The sequence below is a fragment of the Meira miltonrushii genome, assembly GCF_003144205.1.
Source record: "Meira miltonrushii strain MCA 3882 unplaced genomic scaffold FA14scaffold_5, whole genome shotgun sequence".
Lineage (NCBI taxonomy): Eukaryota > Fungi > Basidiomycota > Exobasidiomycetes > Exobasidiales > Brachybasidiaceae > Meira > Meira miltonrushii.
Genome location: NW_020289947.1, coordinates 193,387 through 216,004, shown reverse-complemented (window position 1 = coordinate 216,004; position 22,618 = coordinate 193,387). Strand labels below are relative to the sequence as shown.

General features: G+C 43.2%; 7 protein-coding genes across 7 annotated transcripts; 4 read left to right on the top strand and 3 right to left on the bottom strand.

Moving 5' to 3' along the window:
• Positions 1-156: 156 nt before the first annotated feature.
• On the top strand, positions 157-1,752 carry FA14DRAFT_168953 (uncharacterized protein). The gene is made up of 2 exons (XM_025500178.1): positions 157-512; positions 632-1,752. The coding sequence occupies exons 1-2, from the start codon at positions 258-260 to the stop codon at positions 1,685-1,687; spliced, it is 1,311 nt and encodes a 436-aa protein (XP_025352252.1). The 5' UTR covers positions 157-257; the 3' UTR covers positions 1,688-1,752.
• A 1,203-nt stretch (positions 1,753-2,955) lies between these two features.
• Positions 2,956-3,472, top strand: FA14DRAFT_162275 (uncharacterized protein). The gene is made up of 2 exons (XM_025499510.1): positions 2,956-3,067; positions 3,145-3,472. Exons 1-2 carry the CDS (start codon positions 2,993-2,995, stop codon positions 3,250-3,252), a joined length of 183 nt encoding a protein of 60 aa, XP_025352251.1. The 5' UTR covers positions 2,956-2,992; the 3' UTR covers positions 3,253-3,472.
• Positions 3,473-3,522: 50 nt separating this feature from the next.
• Positions 3,523-6,483, bottom strand: FA14DRAFT_138455 (uncharacterized protein). Its single transcript, XM_025497060.1, has one exon. The coding sequence runs from the start codon at positions 6,215-6,217 to the stop codon at positions 3,701-3,703; it is 2,517 nt and encodes an 838-aa protein (XP_025352250.1). The 5' UTR covers positions 6,218-6,483; the 3' UTR covers positions 3,523-3,700.
• A 2,079-nt stretch (positions 6,484-8,562) lies between these two features.
• FA14DRAFT_157889 (uncharacterized protein) lies at positions 8,563-9,197 on the bottom strand (the record flags this gene model as incomplete). The annotated part of the gene is made up of 3 exons (XM_025497922.1): positions 8,563-8,640; positions 8,686-9,051; positions 9,117-9,197. 3 exons carry the CDS (start codon positions 9,195-9,197, stop codon positions 8,563-8,565), a joined length of 525 nt encoding a protein of 174 aa, XP_025352249.1.
• Positions 9,198-10,615: 1,418 nt separating this feature from the next.
• FA14DRAFT_104427 (Bet v1-like protein) lies at positions 10,616-16,087 on the top strand (the record flags this gene model as incomplete). The annotated part of the gene is made up of 3 exons (XM_025495709.1): positions 10,616-10,679; positions 10,707-11,787; positions 11,857-16,087. Coding segments are annotated over 3 exons (5,376 nt in total), but the record flags the coding sequence as incomplete, so codon positions are not given.
• A 2,729-nt stretch (positions 16,088-18,816) lies between these two features.
• On the top strand, positions 18,817-19,185 carry FA14DRAFT_127412 (uncharacterized protein; the record flags this gene model as incomplete). The annotated part of the gene is made up of 1 exon (XM_025496796.1): positions 18,817-19,185. A coding segment is annotated over one exon (369 nt), but the record flags the coding sequence as incomplete, so codon positions are not given.
• A 750-nt stretch (positions 19,186-19,935) lies between these two features.
• FA14DRAFT_162274 (uncharacterized protein) lies at positions 19,936-22,485 on the bottom strand. The gene has a single exon (XM_025499509.1). It carries the CDS (start codon positions 22,433-22,435, stop codon positions 20,114-20,116), a length of 2,322 nt encoding a protein of 773 aa, XP_025352246.1. The 5' UTR covers positions 22,436-22,485; the 3' UTR covers positions 19,936-20,113.
• Positions 22,486-22,618: the final 133 nt, after the last annotated feature.

Here is a 22,618-nt window from a genome sequence, read left to right as displayed (position 1 = left end):
TGAAAGGACGCCCACTCCGTGTATCGCGTTGCAAGGTACCCAAAGGTAATGTGATTCAATTCAAGAGGAGTCGTGATGTGAACGAGGGAAATGCTATCGGAACTCCAAAAGCTAAGGGTACTGACAGAGGTAGAAGTACTGGAGCGCCTACTCCAGGAGGCACATCGCCATTCGCTAAAAGGCAAAAGACAGCTAACGATCGTGGCGCTGAATCACCAACGGGCAAAGTAACGACTAAAATTCAAAGGCGTAACGAAATGACTACTATATTTATCAAGAATCATGATCCGAAGCCCAGTGATCCGATCAAAGCTGCTGTGCTTGCTCAGAAGAAGGCAGATCCCGAAAGACAAGCAAGAAGAATGGCAAAAAAGAACGCCAAAAGAGCATCATTGAAGATGCAATCGGTCGCTTCGGAAAGTGGAACAAAAGGCAAAGTGTCCTTGAAACCGAATCAAAAGAAAGGAGGTGCGAAAGCACCAATTGCACGCAAGAAATCTCATTCTGCCAAGGTGAGAAAGCCAAGCAAAGCTTAAGGAAAACATTGTATTCTGAAACAAACTTTTCTTCTTCTCCTCCATTCTGTAATATATTCAATTCTTTTGGTTTGCATCTCTTTTTCCTTAAACAGAAACGTCTATCTTTGACATCTTTGGCACTTTTGGCACTATCGATGATTGCCCTCATTCTCGTCCCAGACGTCTCTGCTAACAATGAGATTCTCAACTTTGGGCCGATCATGTGCGCAGCAGACGAACATGGCCATCTACAAGAAAGGGCGGCAAGACAATTAAGTAAAGATTGGCCAAGCTTGAAATCGTTGACGGGTGTGCAATTGTTCTCCCTAGATCCTGTCAATGAACCGGAAGTTTGGATTGCATTGGACTTGGAAGATGTGAAGGAAATGGAAGAGATGATGGATTTCGACACTTCCGCTTCAAGTGCAGATCGATCGCTATCAACTCGCAAGGCAACAACTTCAATTCTGCCATCAGATCTACATTCAAGCGGGTTCCCATTGATCAGTCGAGATATTCAATCACAATTTTCACCACGAGATCTTTGGTTAAAGATGTTGCCAAAACGACTTGGATGGTATACGTATTCCAAACGATTCACATTTCGTGTGGATTGGTCGGCAAATTTTCCAATCAAAGTTCAAGCAAACTTACATACGCCTCATTCTATGTTAGCAGCCGGTAAAGCACGATGGCAAGCAAACGAACATGAATTTGACGAAAATCGAAGAACGGAAGAACAGGATTTGATCGATGCAATCTATTGGCCTTGCCCTAGGGTATATGTTCATTTACAGGTTGATGTTGAGGCATTGCCCATTCCGCCAAGAAGGCCGAAGTTTGTTAGCAAACAGTCTGGCTCATCTTCCCTTTGGGACATGTTTTTGAATTTGTCAGAATGGTACATTGAGCCATTGACCAATCCATCCAATTCAGCAAGTATGGATGGCAGTCCGACAAGCAAGATTGTTTCACCCGTTCCCGTTCATTTGATACTCGAGCCGGTGTATCTAGGATTTATACCGCACACCAGTTTGAGCCTCTTCATGATTCTGATACCCCTCTTGCTACTTTCAAGTTATGTTCTCACGCCAATCGTCAAGAACAAGATTACTCAAATTCTGACAGAAGATGACGATCCGACCTTACAAAAGCGCAAAGAGCAGTAAAAAACTGCACTCATATTGTGTACATTATCATACAAAGCAATTTTGTAGCATCCAATGAATGACTTAAAGATAGTATTGCCTACCTTGGTTTTGCACGACTCTCTACAATCTACTTAATATCACTTGCACGGATCATTCACGGCGCCGAAGAGTGATTGGACCTGAACGTGTCCTCCAACAATCATTTCCTGAAACAGAGTAATATGCTTAATCTCGGAGTCCAAAAAGTGTTGGCGTGACCGCGCCATGATGATCGATCGTACGTTTTTTTGTCTCATGAATTCAAATTGAACTCCAGTTCCTATGTGCTTTATCTGGCATCGTTCCTTCTTGATCACCATCTACACCATCGATCAAATTCTACTTCACTCCTACGTAATCATCTTACAATGAGACAACAATTTACTTGTTTTTACCTCATCTTGGTAATCAGTATGATCTTTGCTCCATCTCGAGCTGCTCCAATGTCATTGGTGAGTGAATATGTAAAGTCTGCTTTCTTAATAATCCATGCTCAAAGCTGCGTTCTTTACAATCCTCTTTCTCAGATGATTGATAATGACAACTTCAAGTTTGAACCGCGAGGTCGTCATGTTATTACTCAGCCAACAGATCCATATGCGGTTGCAGGCTGCTGAAGGCATAATTTAAAAACTATCTATTAATGAAAAGCCAATCTTGTCATTTCAACATAATATCATCTTTACACCATTCTCTAAAAAGCATACAAAAAACAGAAAATAGAACTGCAGCACCCAGGATTCCCGCGTGGTCCCCCACCGCAGTACTGACTAGGCGATACCGTGCTTGACTTCGCAGATCGGACAGGATGCGGTACTTTCACGGTTCTATGGCCGCAGATATGTTGGAGTGGTCCAGTTGTGGTTAAGTATAGAAATTAAGAGGAAAGACTTTAATGATGCACATTGTGATAGTGATAGTGTACTTGCCAAATGACGCATTTCAGTACATTATCACATCGAATACGCCTCGGTTCATAATGTATCTTGAATAACGATCAAAGCCGTGCTTGGATGAATTTATCCATAGCATGTTTAGTATGATGACGGATATCCGAGGCATTCGGTTCCAAGAAGCCATTCGGAAATGAACGTGCCTTCACGCCCCTTTTTTGAAGCCGAAACAAACGGAGAAAAGGTTCCTTACATTACATCATTTCCTATTGTCTCCCTTTTTTGAAATTCGGTAGGATGGGTATAAATATTTAGAAAAAAAGATGTGAGGATTACGCTTTCTTACCATATTCTCATTTTGAATCGCACCAATAACATTCAGTTCTATATTATGAAGAACGTCTATATCATCTTAGCTGCCATCACCATCTTGTTTTCGGTAGTATCAGCTGTACCTACACCTGCTGTGAGTGAATTCAAAGCATTCCATGGCCGATTAATCTGATTTACTAATTCTCTCTTTACTCTTTGCATCATCTAAAGACTAAGACAGGCGTAGCAAATGTCGGCACAACAGATAAGGTTACCATTTCTACAGGTTCAACGCCTCTTGCGCCTTGTGTGGAGGAACCATGCAATCACAACAAATGAACGTATCACTTTGGATTACGAGATGATTAACTGAATTATAGGCGATACAAAAAAGATGTTTTTCTTGTCATATCATTAGCAACCTCAAAAAAAAAACCATCACGATGATCTTTCACCTTACTGTGCCCTGAATCTGTTCAAAGGGTTTCTTTTGGGCGTCAAAGCAAGTTTGTGAATCTATCTCCGTTCAAGCCGAAATGATCATAATTATATCCGATTCCAAATGATCAATTGAGCTTATTGAAATCTATATACAATATGCTGTGCTAAGGGAAAGTGCTGAAAGGGTTTAGAGTACATCCTTGAGGGATGCGTGCGTGATGTCTGATTAATTTAGTATGAATGCTGTATATATGTGTGTAAGTTTAAAAGAGAGAGAGTGAGTGTGCGTGAATAGCATTCTGACAATATAGGATCAACCTAATTGACAAAATGGTGAGAAACACAATCACTTCTTCTTCAAAGCTGCCAATTGATCAGCTTTTGTTAATTGTACTTTTCCTACACCTCCGACGGGTAAGAAAGTATTGTTCGATCCTCCCGCAGAAGGCATTTGAGGTCCTCTTGGTACATGTGGAGATTGTCCAGGTCTTAGTGTAAAAGAAACAGGTTGTTTGGGTAATTGATAAGTGATTCCCAAATTTTCCAATTCATCTTTAAGTTGACGCATCAATTGCGTTCTTCGAGTCCAACGTTGTCCCCAATCTTGCCAATTACCTTTGTGCTCCATTGCCACAGTCAATTCGATCGAATTTGTTTCCGTTTCAATCGCGTTCAAATTGATTTCCATACCGCCACCCCATTCACGATCATGCTCTTTTACGTATGCACGCATGCGTGAACGTAATTCATCAATCATTTCCAACAAAGTAGAATCGTATCCGACTTGAACGCTAGTAACTTCCCATTGATTACCTGATCTACGACAGTTGAAAATCATCTTTTGCGAACTGAGCAAAGCGTTTGGAGCAACAATTGTTTCGTTCATAACAGTACGGAAGGTTGTACTGATCAAGCCGAATTCGACGACAAACATAAAGTTTTCATCGACGCAAACCAAATCTCCAACATCGTAAGGGTGTGTGGCAAAGATGAAGACCATTGATTCGAACAAAGTCTTGGCACTGTTTCCAAAAATGAACGAAAAACCAACAACAAACGTCGAAAGAGGAGCAATGTTTGCAACTGTGTTGTTGCCGTTGAAAATCAAAAGCCAAATGAAGATCATAATAATTAAAGCAATACCCAAAAGAACACCGTCCAACTTCTGAACAGCCGAACTTGCATCTTTGAGGGAAGTTGCCAATGCACGACGCTCTCTGAAGATTCTCTGCACGCCATCACGGAATTCTTGCTTGCTCACATCTCCATTACCGTCTGCATCAAAATGCTTGAAGGCTTCACGTGCCTCTTCAGAAGAATCAAAAAAGGGCTCGAAGTCCTCAGCAACCAAAGTAGTACGATGATGTCCAACAGCTGTGAAAAGCTTCTTTGCCAACCGACGAGCAGAAAGCATTCGCTTGTTTCTGTACAACTTTGAATCTTTCATTGTTGCAGTTTGCAAGGCGTCCGTCAATTGAGAAGCAAAGTTTTGTCTGCGCATTTCCTTCTCATTAAGCTGCTTTGGCGTTCTGGTACCCTTCTTTTCTTTTGGTGTACCTGAATCGTCGGCCACCTGCTGTTCTTGCAATGGAGATCCATCCCGTGCAGCACTGTTTCCGAAATAGCCCCCAGACTGAGAAGCGTTCTTATGATGACCTAGAGCTACATTCGCACCTGGTGATTGTGGTCGACTTCCAAAACCGAACTTTTGTCCCCAAATACCTGTGTTTCGCTTGCTATTCTTACCACTGGCGAGGTATTTGCTATCGGCTAAGCGATCTAGCGCTTTGAGAGCAGATTGATTTGTTTCAAGGCGTTCTTTGAGAGACACTTTGTGGAAATTGATAGCGACTAATTGAAGTGCAAATTTTTCTGCTGTGAGAACGATGCCCGAGGCAAAAAGTGCTTTGATCGTGAGAAGGATCCATTTAAAGTATGCTGGACGAGGCTGACTTGTGAATTGAACGGCTAAAATACCGCCCAAAGAAATCCATGCCCATGTGATGCATAAAACCAGTTTGATCCAAATCATGATTGCGATAAATACTTCAACATATGTCTTGAAAGCTGGAGGAGCTTTACCGTAGAACGCCACACCAAGCTTCAAGACAAGCGGAGGGAACCAGTCCAGGACTAAAAACGTACCACAAGCTGCAGCCCAAATAATAGCGATCCAGATTGACCATGTTTGTACTTGCACACGAACAGGATTGTTCTTAAAAGCAGCAGTTGTGACGATAAAAGGTACCATGGCGATTGCTGTTCCGAACAGACCAAAGACAAAAACGCGAACTGGACGTGCTAGACGCATAAGCCAAAGCCATACTCTACGACCACGTTTTGCACGGATGACACGTTTTCCTTTGTTATCGATCTCTTCTTCCTCATCATCGGAATCGTCTGTATTCCAATCGAAATCATCCGTCTCATCGCCTGAACTGTCCCATTCTTCTCCTTCGTCGTTCAAGTGATGATGGCTGTAATGATGATGATGACTACTGGATTTACCTTGTTGTGGCGGATAATCGTTTTGAGAGTGTGTATACTTTTCCGTCAAGTATGGATTTTTATCTTTATCGACGAGAGTGTCGTATTGAACGGAACCTTTGGAATCCTTTCCTCTCTGATGTCCACTATTTTCGTATGATTGATCACCTTCATATCCTGGTTGAATGCCTTCATAGAAATGTGGATTCATTGGACCATGCTGATGAATATGATGAGCGGGAGGATTGGGATTTGAGGTGGCTGAATCGAAGCTGGATTGAGATTGCATGCCTGGCGCATTTGGAGCACGTAAGCTATCCAATGGTATAGAAGAAGGGTCAGCTTCGTCTCTTCGGACGTATGGTAGAGAAGACATGATGAAAGCGAAGAGTAACTCCTTTTTTCACCGTCCCTAACTTCTTCTCCTGTTCAAGGCCAGCCTCAAGAACAGGATATTGATTTGACTGAAATCAAGTATTGCTTGTTTGAGAATGATTGAGATTGCTTGTTTGCAATTGTGTGATGGTGGTGGTCGAGAGCATGTTACAAAGGAAGATGGATGACATTTCTTTCGGCCGGTGAAAAAAAAAGTGTTGCTTGGCAAGTGATTGTGTGTGTAATTTCGCCTGTGGAAGAATCAAGTTTGCAGATGTTAAAGTAGTGCAAACTTTTCCCCACGTCATCCCTGTCCCTATTTTTGTTTTATTTGTTTAGTGGATCGCGTGCATGCTTCACACAATTTCTCGATTTTGGGCGAATGCATGCACAGACATGAATCACAACGCACGGAAAACCGGGAACAATAATAAAACAGTCTTTCCACGGCAAAAGAACGCGTGTGTTTCTGGCTGTGCACATATCACCCCAATTCCTATGCATGACGTTTAGGCCGATGCATCTGCAAGGTTGAAATGTGATCTTACAATGTGGATTATATGATCAAGCATACATTGAGATACCGTGATGGATTGGATACATGCATACCATGCTTCACTATGATGACTACCTCCATCACTCCTCCAGAGGTTAACACTTCTTTTTACGACATTTTGGAAATGTTCTGAAATTGCTCAAATCTGAGGCCAAAGGATAGGCACGACGGTTGATACTATCGTGATTCGTGTGAGCATTATAGTTATTTGCTTGATGCTGTGACACTCCTTCCTGTGTATAAGAATGAGAGGTGTAAGCTAGGCTATTTCGTATGTCATAATCTCAAACAAGTACTATACTAACGATTGGTAAAGATCTTACTTGAAAATTGATCACGAAGAAGACCATTAAAATGAAAAGGCTAGAGGCGGCAAGTTGCATGATAGAGGCACAATGGAAGCGGAAGCAAATCCTGTTACGAGAACAAAATCGGTTGCAAAAGAGAAATCCATTGTGATTATTCTCTTTTTCTACTAAAAGTCTTCTCAAACTATTCAGCCCGCCAGCAATTAGATTGTGGGCGTATTGCTTTCAAGTACATAAGAACACCGAAATCCGGCAAAAACAACATCTACTAATTCAAGGACTCAATAACGGCGCTTTCGGTGGTTTCAGGATATAAAGTGATTTATCAAGCTCACAAAAAAAGATAGTTGCACCGTGATTGTAAGATGAAATGAGCTTCTTTCGCACGGTGTATGAGAGCTTAATTCTCGCTTCTTTCTTTACACACTCCTTAGGGATAAAAATGAGTAAGTATTCAAAGAAGAGACAAAGGTAAAGCTTTGCGCTGCGTAATGTTATGAGGAAGAGATAGTTTTGATGAAAGTTGGTCGATAACAAATATGCGCCCATAAAAAAATGTTAGAAAGTGCCGGCGTCATGGAAAGGTGTACATAAGCATGATAACGATGAATACGGCTGGACTGAAACAGAACATAAGCCAGTCAACTACACGATGGCCCAAACGTGCACGATGAGAGAAAGAGTTGAGCATTTGCCTCTCAACAAGTGGTCTTACAAGTTTTGACAGTTGGTGAATTCCTTTTAGTCTTCTGGTGGTATTCCGAGCTCTTTTGTGAAAGATCGTCAAGAGCACGTTCTTGGTTACCAGATTTTGTTACTAATGAACGCTTGCTGCTCGTGAACAGAGCTCCATTGTTGCTGATCTGAAATAGAAATAAGAAAGTAATTGTCCGAATTAATACTTTGATTAAAATCTCTGCGCAAAAAAGGCTATGATAAGCAAAGAATGGAACATAGTGATATATTTTGACTTTGTACTACAAGATCTGAGCGCAAAATGATAGGATAAGAAGGCAATATTCTGTAAAAGGAGTACTCTCATACAGTAAACCATGGTATAAGCTATAAAGCCTCTCATGAAACAATAAACGTACCTCAAGCTGGAGTAGACTTACTGTCATAGTCATTTACCGTGCGCCTTTTCAATTTTAATATGAATGCTATATGGCGATCGGGTATCGAATTTCGGATCCAGAAGCATCACCGGCACAGTGAGAAAAAGGAGGATGTAAGTCACACCTTTCACTGATCGTTTTGTGAGATTTGCTAAGATAATATCTTAAAATGCGGATAATCGATCCCGCCATGCCAGAGCACTTATCACACCTGAATGAGTCGAGTGCATAGCAACAAGAAAACATGTATTCTCAAGCTTGTCGAATACATCACGTATCAAGATGATAACAACGAAAACATAAGCAAATCAAAAATGATGATGCAGACGCATTATCTGAAACATACTCTGGGAAAGCAGATGATGAATTAGGAAGCCCATTGGTGTTCAAAAGGCTGTTGTTGTTCATCAGAAAAAAATTCAAGTATGTTTAGAGCTTCGAGCGACTAGCAACTTGGTCCAGCATCTTCACGACTTTCCAAAGAACTCACATCACTTGGACTTGTTGAGCGCTTTTGGGTACTACAAATTACTTCTTCAGAGCGCTTTTCCTCTTTACCAGTTTCTTGTTCGGAACGTTTGCACTTGACAGCACCATCGCAACCTGGACCGCTATCACGACTGACAAATGCATTGTCCTTGACTTCAATTACAGAACGCTTTTCCTCTTTAACAGTTTCTTGTTTGGAACGTTTGCACTTGATAGAACCATCGCAGCCTGGACCACTATCACGACTTTCCCATGGATCTTCTTCAGTCGGACTCGTGATAATCACAGAGCGCTGATCGACTGTATGTTTTAATGGATCGAAAGATGTGATTGTACGTTTGCTTAAAGTACGATCAGCTTGAGGATTCTGTAAGAAGAGAGAGAATCTCAATTGACGATCAAGCTTTCTAACAATAGAGGGGTAGAACTCACTGTAGGAGCAGACATGACAGACATGTCCATCATGATGGTGAGAGCCAACAATGCACAAAGGATTGCGAGAGTACTCGTCATGGTTGTTGTTTAAGCAGACGTTTTTTGTTGAGGATGATATGAGAAAGATGGGAATTTTTTTCAAAGACTTTTTCTCACTTTATATACCTTTCATTGTTGAAGATTGATTCAAAGTAGTTGCACTTCAGACAATCGTACATTTACTGCCATTGTCATATACGGCGGCTTTTCTTCTCAGTATGACGCAATGAATTGTATGGCTTTCCGCGATGTGACGATCGAGAGTTGAAATTCAAACTCCAACAGCATCATCAGCCGTCTTGAATGAAGAAGACCTCGATCGCTGCAAGGGTTGTGTGATAAGGTTCTGCAAGATTAAATCACTCCGCTGGCTAATTCTATAGTCGAATGCGTTGCCGATCGGAAATTAACAGATCGATTCGGCGTTGGCGTTTGAAGGAAGAGGATAAAAGCTTATCTTGTGATTTTACAAAAGTCAAAGATAAGAGTTAGACTTCAATCTCATCGCCATCTGTCATTCCGTGTTGTTGCATCCTTCTTTAGAAAGTTCATATTTACCATCTCCAATCCCCTCTTCTTGATCATGGTTGTTAGTAAGGAGGAGGAAGGGGGAAGGGGGGAAGCGTACGCGGCGTTTGTGCAGTCGCTCTGTGTTTATGAATTACGGGATGGGGTGGAGGTGCGTAGGGTTAAAGGGAGGCACAATATCAGTATTGGTTAAAGAGCAACACTTATTTTTCTTTTCCTTTTGGCCTACACACCCTACCAGACATCATCAACAACAATAACCAAAGCTGTCGGGAATGAGGACCTGCATATCGATTTGATCTTTTGCATTTCAATCGTCATCCTCAAGTCCACTCACAGAACATAGAAGTCGGACCTGCTTCATGATCATTCGCGGGTTTTGCATCTGATCTGGATTGTATTAATCAAGGCCGCCTTGCATAAATCCCACAATGTCAAGACGACCAAGTCAAGCAAGTACAACGACTACAAATGATGGAGGAGGAACAACACAAGATGCTCATCTAGCATATCATTCTCGAATTGAAGCATCATTGCAATGCTTAAGAACACTTCTCTCACCTTCTCAAGCAAACAGCAAAGCATGGCGTCTCATCCATCCTCAACCTGGTACTTCTACCGGAACGGGTGCCAACAATTCCTTTTCCACCACAAATCCTGCAATCCATGCTTCATCCATTTCATCTTTATCTTCTATTGTAGGTTCACAAAATATGGATCACCTACCAAGCTCAGACTCTATCCCATCCTCTTCACGTCAAACATTGGATAATGCAACTGCAATGCTTGGTCAACCTACTATTGTACACGTACATAGAAGAACAGCAACGAGAGCTTCGAAGGACTTGAGTGCATCAACCGCCACTGTTGCACCTGGCTCACATAATGCTTCGAATTCACAACAATCTTCATTACTACCTCCAAATAGCTCAACAGGTGCCGATATTTATCGTGCTACATGTTATATACCCGTTAAAGGAGAAGAAGAATTAAGTAATTTGGAATGGAGCGATGTACAAGATGCATTTCGTCGATTGATTGCAACGCCAGAATGCCGTCCGGCATGGGATCGAATTGTAGAGGAGAGTGAGATTGTAGAAGAAGTGGATGCGGATACGAGGATCAGTAGAACAGTTTTCAAACTCGGTTGGCCTGCAAGTCCAAGAGATGCAATCACCGTTTCACGTACTTTGATGGATTCAAAAAGTTTGATTGACGTCTCATGCTCTTTGCCACGTTCGCCAGACGCTCCCGTTTATCTTCGTCCTGCTCCGCCTTATGTACGTTCGCATGTCAACTTGTTTGCTTGGTGTCTAGAACGTTCTGCATATAGTGGCAAGCCACACGTTAAGCTGACATGCTTTTGGTCTTGGGATCTTCGTGGAGCATGGATAGGAATGCCAGCGGGTGGAATTGGAGCTCGATTGCCAAGTGTGATCACCTCGCTGGTACAGCATGTGAAAGATGGTGATGCATTGCATGTTCCGTTTTTATCACATTATGGAAGAAATGTTGAATTGACAAATAGAACCTTCAATTCGTCGCGTGATATGGTAACGGTGGAATATCAAGTGGTATGCGATGACACACAAGACCAGAACAAAGACGAGGCTAGGGATTTACAGCTTGAATGGTCCTTGCCTGCAGCTGAAGGGTGGGACGTTCATGTTGATGTGAAGCCGTTGGATAATCACAAACATTCGAGTGTTGAGTGGAAGAGTGCAGCAACAAGGGCAATCCAATCTGGACGGCAATCAGCTCGGATGACGTTCAATGTGCAGCACCTACAAAGCGAAGGCCCTACAGGAAGGTCATTGCTTGCTGAAGGTATTCGTGGTAGGATCACGGTGCAACGCATTGCTGCTAGTCAAGATGTTAAATTGCGCATCAATGATAAACCTTTTGCAGTGGAAGAGGTGCGACTTACAGAAGAAGAGATTTTATCACCAAAAATTGATCTTGACCTTTCCACAGGTTCAAGCTCGCTTGCTGATGATTCTGCATCAATCTCGAATATGAGTATGCGTAGCGAAGTATCTTCTGCTTCAGCAACAACGATGGGCGATGATGTAATCAAAAGAGCGGCAACTCCGTCAAGTATGTCAGGTACGGCTTCCAAACGACAAACGTTGGACGTGATGGGATCACCGATGCAAACCTCGCTATCGAGTGGTAGACCTGCACCTGATCGAAATACAGCGATCGCAAGTATAATCAGACGAAACTACATCTATTTCACTTCTTTGTTACAAGAACCTGAAGCGAAATGGAAACATTTCAGTGATACACGCGGAGTCACAATTACACAACTGGACAGTATCGATCCCACTTTGGTTGTCTATCGAGCCGAGGCAACGTTTGTAGGTGTTGGCGTTTGGGATTTGTTTGCCGCAATTGCCAATGCAGGTGTAAAGAATTCATGGGATAAAGGAGCAGAAGAATCCAGGCTGGTTGAAGATCTAGGCGATTCTAGCAAACTATGGTGGAACAAGCTCAGAGGAACATGGCCCGTTGCTTCTCGTGATTCAGTGGTAATTGAGACGGTGTACAAATCGCCTTCATCCATACACATCTTTTCATTCTCAAGCGATGACAAGAAGTTGTTCCCTGCCATACCATCACCTGATACAGGGGCTATCCGAACACAAATTGATTTAAGAGGATGGAGTATTGAAAGTTTGAGTCCAACAACCGCACATATCACCCTAATTGAACAAAGTGATCCAAAAGGTTGGACGAGCAAAAGTTCTGCCACACCCGCGGCAATGACTGCAGCTGTTGCAGGCGTAGGCGATTTCGCCATCAAGCAAGGAGGACCTCCAATCACAACAAGATTGCTAGGAGGCAAGATTCGACAGATGAAATATGAAGCAGACAAGTCATCTTATCGAATAGAGTATGATTTAGCAGAGAATCATTCAGAAGATCTTTCGGGTAATGTGGAATGCGAAATTCGATGCGATGTTGAAACTTGGTCGCCTAGCTTGGATGTGGTTGTTGATCCTCCGCCGATCAATGTGAGCTGTTTGCGTCGTCATAAGCTTAGTCAAGGTGGCAGTGGATTGTGGCTTACGATCGAACAACCGATTGCAAGCTTAGAAGATGATCCTTCTCGAATCACAGTAAGGAAAGCAAACAATAAAGAGAAAGGAGTAGTTTATGTAAACGGTGCACGAATGAAAGTGGATATGGATGATTTAAAGGATGCAGAAGTGACACAATTACGTGAACAAAAACGAACAAAGCCAAAGAGAGTACCGCTTGATTTGGTAAACGAAAGTCCTAGGAGATTGATGATCGGCAGTGCTTCTCCTGTTGGATCGATCTCAAGGGCAGGTACGCCAGCCAGTGCGAATGGCGTTAGCACTGCTTCGAGCAACCTGGCCGCGATCACGAGTGGTGGAGCGAATGGCAATGCTACTTCAATTTCTGCTCCAGCCGAACAAACAACGATGGATGTTTTCTCGGATGAGAAACCAAGACAACCAATGACATGCGCTTTGGATGTTTTGTTTCTGTTGAGACGCATTCATGCTGAAAGAAGTCCTGATCCTGCTGGCAATCCTGCAGGATGGTCTTTGGTCGCTAATCGCAATGGACTGTATACGAGACGCAAGATGATGCAGTCCATCTCGCCAACTGTGATTGTGCAGAGGGGTGATAAAGTAGTCGAAGGCTTAACAGCAGAGGATATCTTAAGCGTGATCTCCAACGTACAATGTCGAAAAGTTTGGGATGAAAGAGTTGAAACAACTACTAATTTGGAATCGTATGGAAATGGTGCTTCTACTGCTTTCTTTACCACAAAGGGTAGCTTCCCATTCCGCGGAAGAGCTTTCAGTTTGGCAAGCTTGGTCGCTCGATCGGGACCTCGTGCATCGCAATTTGGCAATCCAAGCGCTCCAACGGTTTACTTCCATGCTTCATCATCATATTCTATGTCGCAATCGACTTTTTCAGCAATGAAGCTAAATCCTACAGTGTTACCGATGGGAAAAGTCTTGATCGATGGGTGGATCTTAGAGACTTTGGATCCGTACAGTTCTACGTTGAATTATCAGATTCCATCAACAAGAGTAACGCACCTTGTCGCAGTCGATTATGCGGGAAGTTTGCCAGTCACTGTGAACGCAATGTGGAATACGCAACTATCACGTAGTATTGCTTATGTTGAGGATTATCTCAAACAACAAGGAACTTTGCCATCCTTACGTGCTCCTCCTTCTTGTATGGAAGTGTTGGGTGATGGTAGAGATGAGGATCACGACCTGATTTGGAACTTGTCAGATGATAAAACAAAGAGAGCCTGTACGCTTATCTACAACGATTTCAGCAATGCAACAAAAGTGTACAATGTGCTTGTATCTTTGGATGCTGCTTCACATCTCGTAGAGGAAACTTCTACACCTCTTGCAGTACCTTTCCCACGACGAGCAGCACTATCAAATGCGTCAACAACTCGAGGAATGGCAAATGCTGCTTCAATGTTCTCTTCTCCTTCATCGGATGCAAATCTTTCTAGTCCATCAAATGCGATGGTTGAAGGCGGAACAAGCGTTGATTCTGCGCCTCTATCACGCACGACCAGTGTCAGCAGCTTACGCAGTGCAACTTCTCGACCAAGACCCTCAGTCATTCGGAAAGAGACAAAGAAGCCATCTGATTTGGTGGTATTAGATGTTGAGGTGGAGTTACGCCATTATGAAAGAGGATATGATATCGTTCTCAAGTCAATGTTGGGGGACGAGAAGGCAAAAGAGACTGAAGATGATGACGAATCTTTACCGGCTGAGACACCTAGAGCGAGTGGACCGTCCGAACAGAAAGAATTCCCTTCCCTAACCAGCAAGGAGGACAAAGAGAAGCATTCTGGAAACACGGTTTGGCCATTGGAGATACCCTCTGGTGATGCAGATGAAGTGTTGCCGTTATCTGTTTCAACATTTGACCTTCCTCCTTCGGCCGTTCTTGCAGCAACTTTGGATCCATCAGCCAGACCGAAGAAGCATCTTGTTCGAGTCACTTTACCGACTGCAGCTTTCATGGGCACGGCTAGAAGCAATCCATTCCATGGACCTGAATTGGAAGAATCGCCAGCGTGGTATGATAAAGTGCGAGAGCGAGGAGCGTTGATCAGTCTTGAATTAAAACCACGTGGTGGAGGGTTTCCAAGGTTTGGAAGTCCGGTAAGCAATGGAAGTGGTTCGTTTGATAATCCAAGAAGAACTTCTGGTTCATCAACTCCAAGTGATAGCGGAATGAGTGATCAAGGTGAAACGGATTCACAACAAGTTCCAGTGTATTATAAAGGAGTACGAATTTCGGTCACGCACGTGAACAAAACATCTGCAATGCTTCAACGTGAAAGTGATGATGAGCAGGAATATGCGATCTTGAAACGCATCGCACCACCTGCACCTCCAAGAGCAGAAGGTCAACCGACACCAGCTGGAATGAGTATGCATAAACGAAAAGAGACAGCTGAAACAAAGTTGGAAGAACGTTTACCTGTTCAGTTACAATCACCGCTTGCGAAATCGAACAAATTTATTCGTGATGCATCAGAGAACGCAGCTGAAAAAGCAAACGGGGAAGAACAAGCAAAGAAAGATGGTAATGTCATTTCACCTTCATCTTCTGTTGGTGATACCACGATCGGCTTGACACCCATGGCAAACAGGGCAAATCAACTCACACCTAGTAATTCAAATCTAGCCAATGCCAGCAGCTCTACACCAACGCCGACTACACGAACTGCTAATCCTTCAACGCCTGCATCTGCTGCAAGTGCGCAAATAATGAGCATTCTGAACTCGTATCCTTTATCAAGATTAGGAGGTGGTGCATCAACTGCTGTCTCGACTACAGTTGCAAATGGAGGACTATTCTCTAAAAGAACAGATGCTGATGGGGATGGTGTGAATGGTAGCACATCCGGAACAGATGGAGAAAAAGGAAAAGCCAATGGAGATCAAAAGGGTAATGCAGGAGGAGCGGATGATGAAAATGCCACTACGATGCCAGGTCAATTAATCATTGCAACTGAACAAATTCGAAAAAGGATTATTGATATTCGATTTACATGGTCAACGATGATCTTGGTTGCATTGATTGCATTCTTACTTGGAAGTTTAGTTCGTTCATTATTAGAACCAGCGGATTTCATATTGGTAAACAAATTAAAAGGAACTACCGGTCTACGTGGTGAAGGAGGTCAAGCAATCGAAGCAGCAGCCGTACGAGAGATCAAAAAGTTATTCGATCAAGGTCAAGGTCCACATATCGGAGAACCAAACAATCCACATCATTCTGTCGCTTGGCGTGAATTGAAACGGTTAATTGAATTGAGAAACTTGTTTGGCGGTAGATGGGATTTAGTCATTGCAGCCGTTCGTAGATAGATGAAAAATGTGTATGATTAAATCAATGGCAATCGATTGCTTTCCATCACAATTACTGTTAAGAAGTCGCCACCATCATCATCGGTTGCTCGGGCGATATCGGCGTATTTTTCTTGTGAAAGCTGACCGAATATTATGAGAATACCGATGGGGCTGCCGTGTCCACGTGGAAATATGGAAAAAGTAGGGATCTTGGCAAGGTAGTCTTCCGTCTTTCACATCAAACAATCAATCAATTGCGCCTGCTTGCATTCATACTTGCACGTTCAAGCTGTCATTTGCGGAAGACACCGCATTTCTCACGAATACGTAGCTCAATCCATGCGTCAAATCTTGCATGTCACCGGGGGGGAAGAGATACTTTTTTCCCACAAGAAGAGGGGGCGGAGGAAGTGGCAGTGTTCGCATTCGCCTAATCTTCACGGAGTTCCGTACTCCTTTGGTTTTAATCAATTATCATTCATGATTTCACTCTCTCCATTCATGCATGCATGTAATGTTTTCCAAAGATCTGGTTTTGTCCGCTTTTTTGTTGGAGTTTATCCAAGCTGTCAAAGCCATATGGTCTTTAATCTTTCTTTACGCCCGATCTTGCATTTGACATGATGAATTGACAGTAATTGGCTTGCATTTTACTACGCCAACATGCATTTTAGGTTGACCGTCTTGTCTGTCCCCATTTTATGGTTGGTATAGTAGAAAGACGGCGAATTGTGTCTTGTTTTCTTGGCGTTCTCTCCGCGGCGTACTTACTACCTTCCGTATTTCCTCGGTAGTCCCCCGTTTCACTTTTTGAACAGTTTTGGGAAATGGTCCAGGCCCATTTGAGCACGGATCACAACAACAGAGGGGGCGGGCAATTGTTTTCATTCATTCAGTCTTCTCTGGCGTATTGCGGATAACCAAAAAATGATGTTTAGCATGATCATCATATTTGGCATTTTCGCCGTTCATCTAAGGGAAGCATTCCGGGTACATTACTTGTCCATACACCATACTCCGTTACCATGAACATTATTCGCCGATCTCTTTTGTTGCTTTTATTTTACCGCTTTTTTTTTTCACAACCCCAAAAATCGCCGCTCCGGCTTTGGCCGCTTTTGCTGAGCACATGCCAATCAGAATTAAAATCTTCTTTCTCTCTTTGCTATCCGAAAAAAGACACAAAAAAATAAGAGTGGGGGAAGAAAAAGCTTAAAGTGAATGGTTAGAATTGCGGTGATCATCCGTCTTTCTCTTCTCTTCTTTTCCTTTGGTTAGGGCATTTACCCTGTCTGTTTTTCCAAACAAACGGATCTTAACATTTTGATCGCTGGCAGCCACACACGTCAACACTTCATTGCAACATGTCTGTCAAAAGTTGAAGGAAAGTAGTATAAAGATCCATCCTTCAACGCTATTGAATCTATGTTTGATCGACAAGTTGCTTTGCGAGCCGTGATGACATAAATAGAGACCTTTCCAAGGAATCTAAATCATCCTCTTGACCCCCGCTCGCTCTTTCTGATCGAATCCATCCGTCATAGCTTTCTGACATGTATGGACCTATCTGCAAGATGTCACCACCTCAACATCACTTTCAACCCTTATCGACAGATCTGCTTATGGAGCCCTACCCAAGCCATCAACCAATGCCAAACGTGCCGTACTCGTCTTACTTTGGACCAAGTGAACACGAAGACGTTGTTCGTCGTGCTTGGATACGACCACCGCAAGCACAACACTCTACACCTCAACAACTTTACGGTTCTCCATCCTCAAAGCAAGACAACAAGTCTTGCATCCCTCGTACTAATCCAAGTCATGTTCGTTTGCCAAACCTGCTCGAAAGCTTCTCAAGTGCGGATAGCGCGAACGCAAATGTGATGAGAAATGACAATGCACAAGCTTATAACGATTCGCAGTATGATCAGGACGGTTTACCACTCGTAGCAAACAATGTATTGCCCGTTCCTCTCACCATCGATCCGTCAGCTACGCATGATCGTGAATTCTGGAATCAGCATCGTCAAAGTTCACTCACTTCAAACTTCTTCAACCGTTCAGCAGGCTTGAATCTTTCAGGAAGACCACATACGGCAGGCAACATGAGCAGTGAAGTTTCGCATGGTATTTATGCAGAAAGTAGTGGAGATGATTGTGTTTTGGCATCAATGCCTCATGGTCAACACCAACCTGTAATGCACGACAGCATGCATACTCGCTTACCACATCCAGAGAGTGACTTATTGCCTGCTCCAACGATCAAATCGGACAAGGTCCCAATCTATCCAACCGATCAGATGTTTAATTCATGGCTTAATGGTGCTCCTCCGGTTGCAAATTGTTTGCATTCCAGCAGAAATCAGCCTCACGTACCTCAAGTATCGAGAAGCCATTTCCCGGGCATCATGAATCCCAGTATGCCATTGAATCCTTCTCATGCTCTTCTTTCACCTGATTTCCATTCTCACAATTGGCGAGTCACAACTGATATTGTTCTCACTGCGCCAGAAAGTAACAACGGTAATCGTGGACCAGATATCTATTATCCATCCGATCCAAGATCTGAGGATGTTTGGCATAGCCTTCAAGAACCGAATGCACCGGAATTCCCTCAACTTTCTGCAGCTACTGTGAATCATTTGGAATTTTATGAGTATGGTCAATTACAAGTACCGCGTGATCAAATCCTTCCTGCTCCTGCCAATGATCGTGCACCAGGAGTGATGCCGTACAATTCTCCTCCGATGGAATCATACTTTCATCTCAATCCAAAGAATCGTCCAGTTCGTCAAGATGAAAAGTTGCGTTTCCCAGCCGATCTTTACACACCAAGATGGGTACGTGGAGATGGTCCTGCTCGCGAAGGCTTTTGTAGCTTATGCGAAGAAGGAAGTTGGTTACAACTCAAAACATCACAATATTGGTACCATGTCCGTTTCACTCACGGTGTCAATTCCAACACTGGCAAGATCTATGATCCTCCCTTGCGCTTGCGTATTTGTGATGATCCAATGTCATCTACGTATGGCTTTTGCGGTGAATGTCATCAATGGATCCCGATTTGCACGCCTCGTCGTAAGCGATGCTTTACACCTTGGTTTAAACATGCTCATTCATGTCATCGATTTCAGCATAGCATGGGTCATTACTTGCCATTCCAAGAAGAGACGAGCGATGCAACACCTGCAATGTCATCTGATATTGATCGTATGAACGTTGAGGATACTTCTGATCATTCAGCAGAAGAGCAAGATGAATTGATCTCGTCGCCTCCTCCGCAGGTTGAGCAGTCAATTCCGCACATTGGCTCGCAAATGATCCTCCCTGAACACACCTTGCCATCCTTTGAGAAGGATAAAGTACAACAAAGATCATCTTGGCCCATTCCAGCAGTACAAGTTACAGCTTTTGATCACAATCAACCGGCGAACTTGGATGGTGAATTCCGTGAACAAACTTCGCAACCAACCTTGAATGAAAGAATGCTCGGCCATCGTCGTAGCGCAAGTGAAGGATGGCTTGGACTTCAAAGTACAAAGACGTTAACAAATGGTAATCTGATCAATGATGTTCCCCATCGTCCAAGAGCAGAAACGTCTGTCAAGAATCCACCTTTGATCGTAACAAAAGGACAAAAACAATTGAGAAGTCGCAAGAAGCAATCGGGAATCTTGAAACCGACTAAGAAAAAGTGAGCGTGGCTTTGGCAGCAAAAACAAAAAGTAAATATTTATATGTGTATAGGAGCAAGACCGTTTCGAGAACCGAGATCGCAGAATTTGACGAAAATTACGATAGATGATGACGCAAGATAGAAACAACAAAAAAAAAACACCAAAAAATCTCAACGATCCAAGTAACGCAATTTGTACGCTGTTCTTCCCATTTTCTTATTTTCAAAAACCCTTCAACGGAGAGCAATCTTTTTTCTTGTAGCATTTTCATTTCCCACTCAAACGCTCTCAGCTTTGATTTGTTTTTTCTTCACTGTATCGTATTTGGTTTCTTAATGAACATGTTTAGCATACAAGAATGAGAGTATTAATTTGCTTCGTCAACAATGACGTATCTTCCTGGTGCAACTTCGTTGAGAATCCGACGTGAGGTCCAGTACGAAAAAGCTTGTTGAGCAGCCTCAATGGAAACATCAAGCTCTTCTGCAATCTCTGTGAGAACAACAGACTTCTCTTCCGTGGCCAAGGAAGACTTTCTTGCAGCTACCTGAATTATACAAGCTTGCAATGGCGTAACATTGTCATCCAATGTTTGACCATTGTCCATCTCTATATGCACATGCACCGAATTTCTTCCGGGTAACCAACGCAACTTTCTACCATGAACGATTTTACTGAACTTGTTTTGATAACTTTCCATCGCTTCTTTGTATGGTTTAGGTAATTGTTCTTGCTCGCTTGTGCTCGTTCCATTTACAGGTGCGCTCGTACTCAAAGCTGCTTGGTTTGCTGCTCCAGAAACAGCCAGAGGAGCGGAAGCAAACATCATCGAGGTACCATTCGCTCCAGCACCGTTACTTCCGTTTATGCCACTACCAGGATTGACTCCTGCCCCTTGTGCTGGCATTGTGCCATCGTCGTTAAAAAGTGGCCAAAATTGACGCGAAAGGATGAGAGGATGCAAGATGTTCATTGCAGCTTTCACATCATCTTCCACATCTTGTCTGACCTCCGTATCAATCTTGTGAACACGTCTATCGATCCTTTGCGATCGTTTGATATCATTCAACATAACATCACATTTATTCATCGAAGAATCTCCAAATCGTTTCTTTAGATTTTCATTTAGCTCGTATTCTTTTCTTGAATCATACTTTCGAATTTGAATGATTTGTTCCGCACAACTCTTTTCGATCGCTGCAATAAATCCTTGTTCATCATCAAAGATTGAAATGATGATTGCAATCACATCGGATTTTTTGCTTTGTCGATAATCCGGTCCAGCATCGATCGGACGGGGTGCCCAATCTTCATCAGGTTCAGGTATGAAAACCATTCGTTTTGTTTCATCCATTGCGGTAATGTCCACATTGAGAGAATCTGCATCCATTCCTTCTGCAAGGCCATTCAGACCACTTGCCGTTACATCTTCATACATAGTAATCGATTGATCACCTGCTCCACCACGACCAGATCGACCAAGTCCGCTGTTCAAATCGCTTGTCTCACGCATCATATGGTGCAAGAGCGTAAAATCACCTGCCTGTCCCAAAAGACTTGCAACAATGACTGGAATCGTATCGTTCCTTGCTCGCAAATACGAGCGCACAGGACCAATGACATGAGAAAGGATCACACCAGTCGGATCAACGAAGCGTAAAGAGCGAATCAGATGGGTGTAAAATTGGATAATGTCCCTAGTCGAAGCACCAGGATGAAGCAAGCGAGCTTGTAGAGCGTCTGCAAGGGTTGAAGATACGTAATCTTTTATGTCCACTTGCTCTGAACATTCAATCAGATCTTGAAGAGCTGGTGAAGATTGCGGAAAATCGCTAATGATATCAAACAATTGTCGAGCACGCAGTTGCCCGAGGACCAAGAGCAGCTTGTAGGAAATCTGTTTTGAGAGTATGTCCAGATGACTCACATCCCAGATCCGTAAGATTGGCAAGATGTGATGTTCTAGCCAGCCTCGTAATTCAGGAAGGGCTTGCTCCTCGAAATCGTACGAATGTTCGCCAAAGCTATCGTCAGGGTTGTTGTCTAGTATGTTTGCCGATCGTGCGGATGATAAAGAGAATGCACCACCAGAAAAGATTTTATCTTTTACAATCTTGTGCACTACTGTAGATACGAGTGATTGCCATTCTGATCTCAACCCTAGTGCCAATAATGCATCCCGCGTTAGACTTTGTGATCGTGCCTCTATGATATCCCGATAGATCGCTTGTGCAAAATCTGGCCGGTAAGCAGTGAGAGCATGACAGTTGACGACATACAAGCCATCTTTTAAGGGATCTCCCAGTATACTGACAATGTCTTCATATACCGCATACACAGAAGAAACCTTTCCCAACACTTCTTCTGCTCGATCTGCAGAAGGTTTGGTTGCTGCTTTTAGCCTACTTGAAGATGGCAGTGCTGACCAAAGCTCTTCCTCGTATTTTTCCTTGATGGTAAGCCATGTCTTGCGGCAAAAACTGGCACGAAGAGCGGGTGAAAGGCTTTGCAGTGAGCCTAGAAGCGCATCTTTTGATTTGGAATGATCGTTTAGGAATGCTTTCAGCTGAGATTCAATGTCGCCCAATCGCTTGTTTTCTTGTTCTAATGGGTAGGCTGACCTGTTGTTGGGCTGGGCATATCGAAGCAGTGATGCTAGCCCTGCCCTCTGTCCATTTTCTGTTGCCATCATCTTTGCCGAAAGATCATCCCAATGTACTGCATCTGGCGGTAGTAGTGTTGGTGTTGTTGTTGTTCTTCTTTAACGCGAGTAATGAATGAATGATGCACGCGTCGGCCAGAGAAAAAAGCTTTAAAAACAAAAGAAGCCGAAGTCACACAGACTGAGTCAAAATGGCCTCATAATCGGAAA